This window comes from Nanorana parkeri, unplaced genomic scaffold, assembly GCF_000935625.1.
Source record: "Nanorana parkeri isolate BGI_ZX_2015 unplaced genomic scaffold, ASM93562v1 scaffold2250, whole genome shotgun sequence".
In the NCBI taxonomy this organism is placed as follows: Eukaryota; Metazoa; Chordata; class Amphibia; order Anura; family Dicroglossidae; genus Nanorana; species Nanorana parkeri.
Genome location: NW_017308518.1, coordinates 35,336 through 49,356, shown reverse-complemented (window position 1 = coordinate 49,356; position 14,021 = coordinate 35,336). Strand labels below are relative to the sequence as shown.

General features: G+C 40.5%; 1 protein-coding gene across 1 annotated transcript in view; it reads right to left on the bottom strand.

The window, feature by feature from the left end:
- Positions 1-268: 268 nt before the first annotated feature.
- Positions 269-14,021, bottom strand: part of LOC108801207 (conserved oligomeric Golgi complex subunit 2-like) — a 33,482-nt gene continuing 19,729 nt past the window's right edge. Inside the window, exons 2-4 of the mRNA XM_018573139.1 lie at positions 11,679-11,840; positions 2,111-2,176; positions 269-424 (exon numbers count right to left, since the gene is read on the bottom strand). Of these exons, the coding sequence (XP_018428641.1) occupies positions 269-424; positions 2,111-2,176; positions 11,679-11,840 (384 nt within the window). The remainder of the gene's footprint in view (positions 425-2,110; positions 2,177-11,678; positions 11,841-14,021) is intronic.

Here is a 14,021-nt window from a genome sequence, read left to right as displayed (position 1 = left end):
AAACAACGACTACCAGCCTCTCTCAGAATACCCCAACAGAGCCAGCGGCTCATTGGCTGCCAGTTCTGTTCGTTTGAAGATTTTCTAACCGGCTCCTATGATCAGATGATCAAGGGATGCCGGCCGAAAGTTTATCAATAACAGGCCGAAATTCAAATAGTGTATAGCTTAACTGTAGTAAAAGTAGTTGTCCATCAAAGGCTTCAAAAAGTCAGCTTAGAAATGTTAGATTCTTTGTAAATACTTGTTATAGCTGATACTCTTTATTCTAGAGTAAACAAGCTAAAATTAAGCTAAAATGTTTATAGGTAACTTGTAGGGTCATCTTAAATACATAACTTGCCTTTTTCTTCCTAAGGTCATCTTGTTTAGCCAAGCGCTCATCCACTGCCCGAATGCTATAATTAACAGATGTTTTGAGACTCTGGAAAAAGAACATTGCAATTAACTGTAACAAGAAGAAATAGGCAGAGTAAAATCTAAGAGGAACTAGTCAGAAGCAAATATGAACATATGAGGCATGAATTGTTATGGATACCAGAACTTCCGTCTACCTGGCCATGCAGGAACAGGAAACATTTAAACATGCATGCAAACCCTAAAAATTAACTTCTCTGATATGCGCCCCTTGTGTCTGTTTTATATAGCAGAGTGAGAATGGTTGAGTAGTTTAGCAAAAGGGCTGACAACAATTGTTTCATAAAAATACTGTGTGTTGACCCTCCTCATCGCAAGAGTGGCAGCAGAATGCAGATTCCAGGACCTAGCACTGAAAGAACACCTGACATTGTTAGTATTGTGTCAGTCGATTGATCTGCACCCAACAGCACAGTCCCAGCTAGGGGATTAACAGCATTGCCGCTGACCAGCAATGCAAGGAACAGTTTTAATAGCATTGCCCAGGGCGGGTGGATGACAGGGGGTTAACAGCAGTGCAACTGACGAACCATGTAAAGGGGAAGCAGTTCTGACTTTACTGACCAGCAATGGTGGGGTATTGACAGCACTGGAGGCTATTACTGTACCCATTGACACATGTTGGGAGTCACATATTGTGGTCACTGCCAACAAGGCTGGCGGTTAACACTGCGGTCACAGACACCAATACTGGGGGTATTATTGCAGTCACTGACACTAATGCAGGGGGTTATTATTACGCCAAACCCAATATTTAGCCAGACCCACTGCATTCAGAAAATGGTCCCGCATTCCCATCATAACATACATGTGTAAGCAATATTCACACCTCAGCAGACACACACCTCAACATGTTGGTATCCAAACTGGGGAGTTGTGGTCGCAGAATCTCTAGCAGCTTGTCAAAAGTCAAGGCAGACATCTGTCTAAACAATTTCTCTGGATATTTATAAAAGGCCTCCATACATTTTACTTAGTTTTATGTCAACTTTCCTTATGCGAGTAGTTTTTTAAATAAAGGAGTTTAATTTTGCGGTTTTACGCTATGGGCAGTTTTTATATTTTATTGGATATGGTCGTGATGACATGCTGACGTCATTTTCTGTGCAATGATTGTGGAGAGATGGCCTTTGAATAAGATCGATTGGAGATCATATAAAGCGATTTTAGACCTGCTTAGGTCTACTTCTTAGGTGTGCAGGCCCACTAAGAGGGGGAGCATCTGGGTGATAATTGGAGTTGATGTATGGACTTTGTATAAAGAACTTTCACAGTGGAAGGATAAAGAGTGTGGTGCACTTGGGACAAATCGTGAGCACTTTATACATGTGATTCCACATTTGTGCACATCTGAACACGGAATATATGATTGAACTTTACAGAGGGATATTATTTAAGATTAATATTTATAAGAAGAGCAATTGTGAACACTTTGATTGCATGTATTGTTTAGCACTTATTTATTATAGAGATTTATTTATTTATAGTTCTAGATGAAGCGCAGCATATGCATTATAATTGGATACATTTAGAGGGTAACACTTTTTATAGTGCTTGCAGCTACACAGGGTTCGGCGCAAAGTGCCAAACTTGCCACCTGTTCCTATAGTGTCATCAAATGCATCTCTCCTTTGTTCCTCCGATATTATAGTTTAAATGGATGGATACAAAAATACTAATTTGTTGAACCTACCAATACTTCTTCACGCAGCTGTCCCAATGGCACTGAAAGCTGACTCAATGCTTTATCCATTCCAACCTGAATATTGAAAGAAAAAAGACACCTTAAAAACCTGGCCAGAAGAGAAAAGCTTTTCCTAATATTGCTTCATTCAGATGTGATAGGCTATCCAGGGATGAGGAAACGTCAGGAATAAAAGGTGGAGATATTTCTTCCAGTCCTTACATGGCTTGAACAAATGCTGGTACCCTCTACATTACTTAAGGTCTACAGTGATGCATAAGCAGTAGCAGAAGAGTGAAGAATTGGGACCCACCTATTAGGGAAATGGATAGCTTTGACTGCCTGCTGCAGTTTCCTCTGTAAGTACTGGAAAAAGTTGTGCTTAAAAATCAGGAGTAACAATTGCTTTTATCAAGTATTAGAACCTCTGTCGGGTTTGCTGTCTGAGATTTATGCTCTCAAATTGCCCCGGTCACCAGAAATGAAAGTGAGGTAAAATCCATAACTTGTCACCAGAACAGGAACAGTCTTTCATTGGGTGCACGTATTCCAATGACGAATGTCTAAGAGGTTTACCTCTTTAGAGAGATTACTTCATATTTCCAGTAGTGTCTACAGGACAGGAAGTGAAGGCAAATCTCTAATTGCAAAAAAAGACCTATGTTACCCAAAATAAAAAAAGTTTTGATTTAATATATTTTTTGAAGTAGATCTAAACCCACGCACTAAATTCTCTAATAAGCATTAACATGTAATTTCAAGTATTTTTAAAGTTATCATCTTCCAGTTGTGCTCTTGCTAACTTTCTCCAGTCCCCCTACACTTTTCTATTGGCCAGTATGGCATTTGGTGTTCAGTGGGAAGGTATGGGAAGCAAATCAAATCATGATCACGTCAGCACTGGAAGAAATCTGTGGAACCCCGTAGGAAGCTAGGTCCTTTTTTCAAGGTTTTTTTTCAAGGTTTGCTTTAAAGAACTATGGGGTGAGTACATTACATTCATCCCCATAGTTAAAGCCGACGTGTAACAGTTTGAAATTGTCACACGTCGGCTCTATCGATCGTGAAGTGATCGAAAACATACTGACGCTCGCTCACTTCCCTGCAGAGAGCAGTGATTGTCAGTCACTGCTCCCTGCAGGGATTCCCACCCTCCCTTCTCTGATCCTCCAGCGCTGACTGGAGGAACGGACGGGGAAGGGGCAGGCATAGCTGGCTCTGCCTCTAGAAAAGCAGAGCACGCTGTCAGCCAGCCAGGGGGAATCTCGACAGTATTGTCGGAAACCATCCCAGCTGCTGCGCTCTCAGCATATAGTGGGTAATAGCCCGCTATATACTGAGTTTTGGGTCATGGGAGGATGTTAGTATATGTCCTCTCATGACCCTAAAAAGAACTATGTAAAAAAATAAAAAAAAAGATTTATCCCATAGTGCTCTTTTAAGATCTGGCCTCTAACTTGCTGGACATGTTTGCAAGCTAAAAAAAAAAAAGCACTTGAATCACATTTTATTTTATAAAAGGGCATTTATCATTTTTGATGACTGATGGCCAAAACGCCTGAAACTTCTGCATGCAGCTTGGAATAAATGGCTATCCTATTAGCCTGTATCTGCACTATACACCAGCAATTCTGGATGTGCATTTGGCTAGTTGGGGAAAAGGAATGATTCTCCTCAATGTCCTAAAATGAGAAATAATCCTCTTGTGTTTTAAATATGTAAAAGGAATGAGTTTTGTTCTAAGAAGGATTTACTTTGAAGCCGATGAAAACAGCAGGTCATAACAGTGACTCAAGAATGCATGCAAAAATAACTTCACAACTATAGCTTGTTCTCAATGCCCAGACAAAAACAAAAATGTCAATGAATTAAAGGACAACTTATTAACTTGAATAAACCCCCCCACCCGAGTGTAGCCAGAGTAGTTATTAGTCATCCTGGCTCCCATATTTTTTGACTGTGCAGCCCTATCCAACACCACACAGCCGTGACATCCAACATATACTGTCTTGGTTGCCTTGTGTGCAGGCGCACCATGTGCCCATTCATTCTTGTGGATGATACATATTCACGGCGGCTCCCAGCCATCCAGTAGAGTAAGGACCAACCACAGGCAAGGCTACACAGTCATGAACATGAATGAAGTTAAGTATATAAAGTAGAACTATGGCCTCCCATTAGAAAATATATCTGCTGCAGCAATTAATAGGCGTATTAACAGGTGCACACACTTAGTTTTCTCTTATTCCCCCTGCAAAGTCCAACAAATCCCTGTTCAAAATTCCAGTAAAGTTAATCTAAATGGTAAAGAAATCTGCGCTAATGGAAAAAATTAAAATAAACTAGAAAAAACATACTAGCTAAAAGCTGCTAAACTCAGGTGGTTAAGCCTAGAAAATTAGTAAACAAAAAGGTACAGCACTAATAACCTCTCCGTAGGGAACATTCAAAGCGCATACAAAATAACAAAAAATGTGCAAAAATGCCAATATTAATGTTCATAACCTCTCACGAGGAACACTCAAAGTGCTAATACAGTGTCAAAAGTATAAATATAGCTGCAAGCAGCAATAAAGGTGGCCCCGCAGTAGAGCCGGTTATAGCGCATGAGAAGATGATTTAGTTAGCGAGAGAAATAGCAGGACATGATTGCATGAATTTAAAAAAATTGAAATTCAAAATGGCCGCCGACCTTGGTGACCTTTGGTACCCATATTGTATTTGGCAGTCATGATTTTGAATTTTCATATGCATAACAAGTTTAACATACTGCACTAATGATATAAAAGCACGTTTATGCAATTGGATGCAATTTTTACATTTGATTTACTTGTGGCGGCCATATTGATTTTGGGATCGGGCCAGTTTCTACAACCGTGGTAGAAGAGGTAGCCCTCGGCATATGTGCAAAGTTTTGAGTTATCCTGATAAATGGTTTCAGAGTTTACGTTGTTTGCAGAACATTGCACAGTCCAAAATGGCTGCCAAACCATGCGGCCACATGACTTGTAATAAACAGGCTTTATGCATTTATGCAATTGGATGCAGAACTCAGCTTATCCGCACCTAGAAATTTGTATATGTGTAGCCTTAGCGGTTATGAAAAAACAGATGTTTGAAAACGGTTAAGAAATAGGTTTACTTAAACCAAGATGGCTGCCAGAGCATGTGACCTATGACCTTTATATTGCCAAAGAATAAACACAACACAGTTATCTACCATTGTGCCAAATTTGATGATTTTTACATAACGGTGTGGTAATAATTAGCATTTGAAAAAAAGAGCATTAAAATAAAAGGAAAATTTGTCGAATTTGACACAATTCAATATGGCTGCCAAACCATGTGGTCAATTGACTTGTAATGATCAGGTGTGAGTGCAGATCACAGTATAACTATAAATAGCAATGTGTACATCTGTACCTGTTATAGCTCCTGAGAAACAGATGTTTGAATATGTTGCTGAATATCATCACCTAAAAAAAGATAGCTGCCAGGCAATGTGACCTATGACTATTGTAATGCTCTACCATTGGGCCAAGTTGCATGAGTTTATGAGTAACAGTATGCTTATTATAGGCATTTGAAAACTAGCCATAATAATAACACTATCTAAATATCATTGGCTTGCAGCGTCCATTTTGATTTTGGGATCGGGCCAGTTTCTACAACCGTGGTAGAAGGGGTCGCACTGGACATATGTGCAAAGATGTGAATAATTCTGATCAATGGTTTGAGTTTAAGTTGTATGCAGAATATTGCACAATCCAAAATGGCTGCCAAACCATGTGACCAATAGAGCTATAATGAACACAAGATAAAAGAGCACAGTATAAGCTCACATATCTAGTTGTACATCTGTAGCTTTTGCGGTTCTGGATAAGCAGGTTTTTTAAAATTTGCAAAAATTGTCACAAAAACCAAGATGGTTGCCACATATGACCTATATATTGTAATAAGCTCTGCAGAGCATAGGGCCCTACCATTGTGCAAAGTTTCATGAGTTTTTGACAAACAGAGCACTTGTTACAGGCATTTGAAAGCAGCGGCGGAATAAAAATAAATATAGCTGCAAGCAGCAATAAAGGTGGCCAAGCAGTAGAGCTTGTCATAGCACATGAGAAGATGTAGTTAGAGAGATTTAAAAAAAGGACATATTTTATGATTTAAAAAAAATCTAATTCAAAATGGCCGCCGACCTTGGTGACCTCTGGAAGCCATATTGTATTGGCAGTTATGATGTTGAGTTATCATATGTATAACAAGCTTAACATACTTCACTAATGATATAAATGCACATTTATGCAATTGGATGCAATGTCAAAAACTGTTTGGCTTGTGGCGGCCATATTGATTTTGGGATCGGGCCCTGTTTCACAACCGTAGTGGAAGAGGTAACCGTGGTGGAAGAGGTAACCGTGGACATATGTGCAAACTTTTGAGTTATTCTGATAAATGGTTTCAGAGTTTAAGTTGTTTGCCGAATATTGCACCATCCAAAATGGCTGTCAAACCATGTGGTCACATGACTTGTAATAAACACATGAGTGCAGAGCCTTAGCAGTTATGAAAAAACAGATGTTTGAAAATTGTCAAATAGGTTCGTGTAAACCAAGATGGCCGCCAGGGCATGCAACCTATGACCTTTATGTTGACAGAGATTAAACAGCACCGTTCACTACCATTGGGCAAATTTCATGAGTTTTTACATAACGGTGTGGCAATAATTAGCATTTGAAAAAAAGAGCATCAAAATAATACAAATATTTGTCTAATTTGACACAATTCAATATGGCCGCCGAACCATGTGGCCAATTGACTTGTAATGTTCAGTTGTAAATGCAGATCATATCATGACTATACACAGCAATTTGTAGATCTATAGCTTTATCAGTTTCTGAGAAACGGATGTTTGAATATGGAGCTGAATATAATCACCTAAAACAAGATGGCTGCCAGGCAACGTGTCCTATGACCTTTATGTTGCAAAAGATTGGGCATAGCAAAGATCTGTACCATTGGGCCAAGTTGCATCAGTTTGTGAGTAACAGTGCGCTTATTACAGGCTTTTGAAAAAAAGGCCATAATAATAACGCTAACACCATTAGCTTGCATCAGCCATTTTGATTGTGGGATCGGGCCTATTTCTACAACCGCGGTAGAAGAGGTCGCCCTGGACATATGTGCAAAGTTTTGAGTTATTCTGATAAACGGTTTCAGAGTTTAAGTTGCTTGCAGAATATTGCACCATCCAAAATGGCAGCCAAGCCGTGTGGTCACATGACTTGTAATAAACAGATATTGCACAGCTCAGAATATACTTATATAGTAATTTGTATATCTGTAGCTTTAGCGGTTATGAAAACGGAACACAGATTTGAATATGGTCAAAATAGGTTTGCTTAAAACAAGAAGGCCGCCAGAGCATGCGACCTATGACCTTTATGTTTGCAAAGTTTAAACACAGCACAGTCCTCTACCATTGTTGCAAATTGCATGAGTTTTTACATAACGGTGTGGCAATAATTAGCATTTGAACAAAAGAGCATCAAAATAATAGAAATATTTGTCGAATTTGACACAATTCAATATGGCCGCCGAGCCATGTGACCAATTGACTTGTAATGATCAGTTGTGAATGCAGATCATACCATGACTATACACAACAATTTGTAGATCTGTAGCTTTATTAGTTTTTGCGAAACGGATGTTTGAATATGGAGCTGAACATAATCACCTAAAACAAGATGGCTGCAAGGCAGTGTGACCTATGACCTGTATGTTGCTAAAGTTTGGGCATAGCATAGAGCTGTACCATTGGGCCAAGTTGCATTAGTTTGCGAGTAACAGTGCGCTTATAACAGGCTTTTGAAAAAAAGGCCATAACAATAACACTATCTAAACACCATTGGCTTGTAGCGGCCATTTTGATTGTGGGATCGGGCCTATTTCTACAACCGTGGCAGAAGAGGTCGCCCTGGACATATGTGCAAAGTTTGGAGTTATTCTGATAAATGTTTTCAGAGTTTAAGTTGTCGACAGAATATTGCACAATTCCAAATGGCCGCCAAACCATGTGACCAATAGAGCTATAATGAGCACATGTGGCAACAGAGTAAAGCATAAGCTCACAGAACAAGTTGTACATCTGTAGCTTTAGCGGTTCTGGAGATGCAGGTTTCTGAATAGTTCACAAAAATCGTCATAAAACCAAGATGGCTGCCACATCATGTGACCTTTATATTATAATAAGCTCAGGGCTGTAGCATTGTGCAAAGTTTCATGAGTTTTTGAGTTACAGAGCACTTGTTACAGACATTTGAAAAAAGTGGCGGAATAATAATAATAAAAATAATCAGATACAATAGGTGTCCTTGCAACTTCGTTGCTTGGCCACCTAATTATAATAAAAATAATAATAATAAGAGGCGTCCTTGCAACTGCATTGCTTGGCCACCTAATAATAATCTAAACAGATACAATAGGTGTCCTTGCAGATTGCCACCTAATAATAATCCTGAAGGGGTTCTAAAGCCTCCCGTTTTTTGCCTATATTTACTGCTGACAAGCAGTAGATATAGGCAAAAAGTTTAAAAAAAAAAACAAAAAAACACTTAAACAGCGGTTTAGACTGACCTTATTATCGCTGCGCGCTCCAGCGGCGAGAGTCCGGAACTGTTTGTGCGGCTGCAAAGGATCTTGGGTGCGGGCGCATGCACAGTTCGGATTTTCGGCCGGGAGACGAGCAGAGACGCAAGGTAAGTGTATGGACGCGTGCACCCGCATGCAGACACCGCTGGATCTGAAGTGCCTGTAAGCAGAGAGGAGTCAGCGCTGGATCGAAGAGCCGCCGCACCGCTGGAGGGACAGATGTAAACATGGGGAAAGAGGAAGATCGGATTAAGAGACATCATTTAAAAAAGGTAAGTGCTAACATGGGGGGGGAGGGGGAAAAAAATGTATCCTTTAACCCCTTCATGACTGAGGCCTTTTTTTTTCATTTTTTGCACCCATGTTATATTCCACATTTTAGGCCTGAAAATTACTTAAAACCCCCCAACATTATATATTTTCTGAATGCCAAGACCCTATAGAATAAAATGGTGGTAGTTGCAAATTTTTATGTTGCGCAATATTAGCGCAACTCCTTATTAAACCCCAACATTTAGTGAAAAATTTAATTAAATGCCCCAAAACACAACAAAATACCAATTTTTGTAATGAAATATAAAAGATGAGGCTACAACTAGTAAAACGATACCCAACATGCCCAGGTTACAAATTGCGTGCGCCCGTGAAACGGCGAAAAACTGAAGTACTAGAAGACGCTTTAAAAGCCCCCACAGGTCATCAATTTAGAGATACCCCAAAATACTGGCCCTAGAATTATTGCTCTCACTCCGGCGTGCGCGGCGATACCCAACATGTGTAGCGCGTTCGTCGTTTTCATGCGTAGGCGCACCCGACGCGCGTGCTCACGGGAGCGGGGGAATATTAATTTTTTTTTTATTATTAGATTTATTTTAGTTAATTTTAAAAAACTTTTTTTTTTACTTTACTTTGACTGCTATCACATAGGGGGGCTTACAAGCCCCTCCCCATGTGATAGCAGATGGTGGTGACAGGTAATCTTTAACCACTTGCCGTCCGCCCGTTGTAAAAAAAACGGACGGACGGCACTGCAGCATTGGCGGGTTGCCGTCTCCAGATGGCATTTTTTTTCCGGCACACACGGGCAGATAAGACCCGACCAATGCAAACACCTGTTGCCGGGTGTTTCACATATAGACGATCGGCGGCTCCATAGCCCTCTGATCGTCTATATGTGCTCGTTTTTGCGCCCCCCGACCCCTCACCTTCAATCCCGGGATCTGATGCCCCATCTGCGGTCCGGGACCGGCTCGGAGGGCGTCAGGAGGAAGAGGACGAAAGATCGGCTCCTTGCTGACCTCCCTCCGGGCTGTGAATGCAGAAGTGATGTGTATTACATCACTTCCGCATTCACCTGTCAGTCATCTGGCTGCTATAGCCAGAGAAAAGAGCTGATGAAGCAGATCTCTGCTTCATTGGGGGCGGCCCCTTCTACGGGACACAGAAGCAATCTGGCGGCAGATAAGTCGCCAGAATCGCTGCTGTTGTAAAGCCGACAGTCGGCTTTACAAGTTTAAACAGAGTCTGTTTAAACAGCCCCGATGCTGTCGATGTACACTGTACGTCGTCAGTCACGAAGGGATTAATGTCACTTTAACAGATACAATAGGTGTCCTTGCAACTTCGTTGCTTGGCCACCTAAATAAAATGACTATGCAAAACATAGCAATAATCTAAACATGATTTTCCTAAAAACACTGAGTAAAAAAATTCCAAATAGTGTACAATTTCGTAGTGTACCAGTTTGTTTTCAACTTCATTCAGTGCGATTCCAAATAGTCAAATGGTAGTGACAAGTTTTTTCAGGTGAACATAAGGTGAACAAAATTATATAGTGAGAAAATGTATATATAACAAGTGGAAAAAATCAATAAATAGATAGTTTCTTTCCAAAAAATCTTCAGGTGAAACTCGTGCGTTTCAAAATTCAGCGCTCCTTAGTATGTTCTGCAGAGAAGATCCCCTATAGGGTATGCACTTACCGCAAAGTAGGACTGTACATTAACAGCCAGTACACGCTTTAAATGAACAGTCCTCCGTCCTTCGAACCCGATATGATCCAGCATTCAACTCCAAAAGACATCCTCCCAGCAGCACATAGTAATCAGTCTGCAGGCGGCTTATCGTTCAGTCGGCGTGTGATGTGTCCGGGGACTACGCTGCTTCTCAAATTAAGTTTTAAAAGAAACTTTATGTATCACTTGGAAACAAATTGGTAGTTATAGTACACTATTTGGGAAATGTTTTACTCACACAGTTTTTAGGAAAATCATGTTATGATTATTGCTATGTTTGCATAGTCATTTTATTTATACTTTTGACTGACGCTGTATTAGCACTTTGAGTGTTCCTCATGAGAGGTTATGAACATTAATAGTGGCATTTTTGCAATTTTTTTCTGTTTTTTTTATGCACTTTGAATGTTCCCCACGGAGAGGTTATTAGCACTGTACCTTTTTGTTTACTAAAGTTAATCTAATGCAGCTTCCTGTGATAGTGTGGGAACAATCCTGCACTGTTCATTCAGACCAGAGTTGTAGGCTATGCCTGCTTGCACTACAGTAGATTGAAAAAAATGTTTCAGGGGCATCATAATTCTCGCTGCTAATTGTAGCTTGTCAATCAGCTCCATTCCACATCTGCTCCTGCCCACTGCTTCATTGATTGACATCACTCTTGCTGAAATGCTATAAACTGCAGTGTCTGGGAAAAGGAGCATGTTCGGAACAAATGAATGAGGATATGGCTCAGTCAGGGAAAACAAAAGGAAGTTTTTAGGTTTACTTTATGAAGCTTGAGCATTTATTACTTGTTTAGAGTGTCATACCTTAAGTTGTAGTTTAACTATGCCTGCTACAGTCAGGGTTTTTTTTTTTTTTAAAGGACTACTCACTGAAAGCATGATAAAACCATATAAACATCTTACCAGGTTAGTTGATAGGTTTACAAAGTCTGCATAGTCTTTATTAATAAGTTCAATCATTGCAGTCTTAAGAAGTCTGTAGTAAATCTCTAGATCATCTCGAAGATTCTCCAACTGCACACGCTTTCTGCACTCTGACACAAACTGGTCCACATCAAACGAGTCCTTAAGAGAAATAACTGTAAACAATTGCACAGTCAATCAAGAAAACAAATTGTTAAATCCTGACAGATCTAGTGGATGCAATGAAACTGGGATAGACAGTCTATTTCACTTACGCCACCCTAATGCAGTTTTTTTACCCGTCCTAAATACGTTGTGCCAGCTCCACTCATCTATCAGAAGTGAACACAGATGAGACAATACCAGGTGTAAGTTGAAGCTTCACAGCAATCCAGTTCCTGCGGTTTACCCTTCCTATGTGGATTATACACACAGCAAATGTTTAAGGGCTTGTTCACACCATTTTCTGGTCCAGATCTGCAGTCGCAATGCTATGAGTGCAGCGCGTTTTTACCGCGTTCCGGTTCCTTTTTTTTTTGTGTGGAGTGGGGCTGTCAGCTATTACCTGCAGTGCGGTGCATTTTCGTTGCGTTTTTGACGCGTTCCCGGGCCAGAGAAAATGTGACATGTAGTATTATTTATGTCCGGACCGGAACAGACTGCGCTGGTGAGAACTGGAGCCCATAAAACACATAGGGATACATTTTTAGTGCAGGAGCGAACTGTTATGGTCCCGACAGAATCCGGACGCCGTGTGAACAAGCCCTTAGTCTTCATCTTGAGAGAAAATGCTTGACACACGTCCAACATTTGTGGACCACACTGTATAGCTTTGTAAACTAATGTGAAGATGCAAACAGAGAAGAGCAAAGCCAGGAATAATACCTCCAACCCGTCTTTTTTCCAATATCTCCAACTCGTCTTCTGCATACTAGCATTCTTTTGCCAAGTTAGGCTACCTTGCTTTAATACATTAAGTACATTGCTGTGTACATTAACATGGCTCCAACATGACTGATTTTGGGTTGTTTCCAATTTTGTTTTATAGATACTTGAATTTGAGTGACTCCATGTTTGTTTGTCTATTATACGCTCAAATGTTCTTTATGTATGCAATATAAAAACTGCGATGTTTACAACTGATGGTATTTTTAAAGAAGAATTCCAGGAACTTGTTTTATTAACCCTTAACCAATTGAAGTCCAGGGTGTTAAACCCCCTTCCCATCCAGGCCATTTTTCAGTATTCAGCGCTGCGGTACTTTGACATTTATTCCGTCATGCAACGCTGTACTGAAATTAATTGCATACCCTTTTTTGGGAACAGATAGAGCTTTCTTTTGGTGGTATTTAATCACCACTGCGGGTTGTATTTTTTACTATATTAAGGAAAATTTACAGAAATTATAAAAAAAAAAACATAACTGTTTCCCCTATATTAAATTCTAAAACATTTATTATTACCCAATTTTTTGGTAAAATATAAAAGACGGGGTCACGTCGGGTAAAAAAAGACACCAAACATGTCAAGCCTTAAAATTGCACACGCGCGCAAAACCTCAAAGAACTACATTACCCAAAATTGGCCATGGGCGACGCTTTAAAAGCTTTTACCGCTCATCAGTTTAGTGTTATCAGTGATTGATAACCCTAAAATGATTGCTCTCACTCCGACGTTCGCGGCGATATGTAACATGTGTAGCGCAATTGTGGGGTCTCTAGAACCCCTGTCACCTGGGGACCCCAAAAGAAGCTGATGAAGCAGAGATCTGCTTCATCAGCTTCTTCTCTGGATATAGCAGCCAGATGACCGACAGGTGAATGCGGAAGTGATGTAATACACATCACTTCTGCATTCACAGCCCGGAGGGAGATCAGCAAGGAGCTTTCTTAACGGGCGGACGGCAAGAGGTTAAAGTGGGGCTACCCCCACACTGCAAGGGTTAAGGGCTCATTTGTGTCTAGGTGCTAAAATAACAAACGTATCTTCTTCAGCATCATCAAGTCTATACACTGCAGGGGTGTGGAAATTTTTTTTTAAACTACTTGTCCAAGGACTAAAGTGGGGGCCAAATCTACTTGTCCCAATACAAAAAATAGTTTTAATCAAAACTAAGGATGTACCAATACCGGTTTTTCGGTATCGAGTACGAGTACCGATTTTTTGCTTTCGGTTCTCGCCGACACTGAAACCGGTGCTTCCGCTGACATAGAGCAGGCTTCCCTGGTAATCAGGAAACTGGGCAGCAGGTAATGACATCCCGCCAAGGTTCCCGATTGCCACGGAAGCCGACTCCATGTTGTTTGGCCTGCTTGATTGCGATTGGCCGGGAAACCTGCTTCC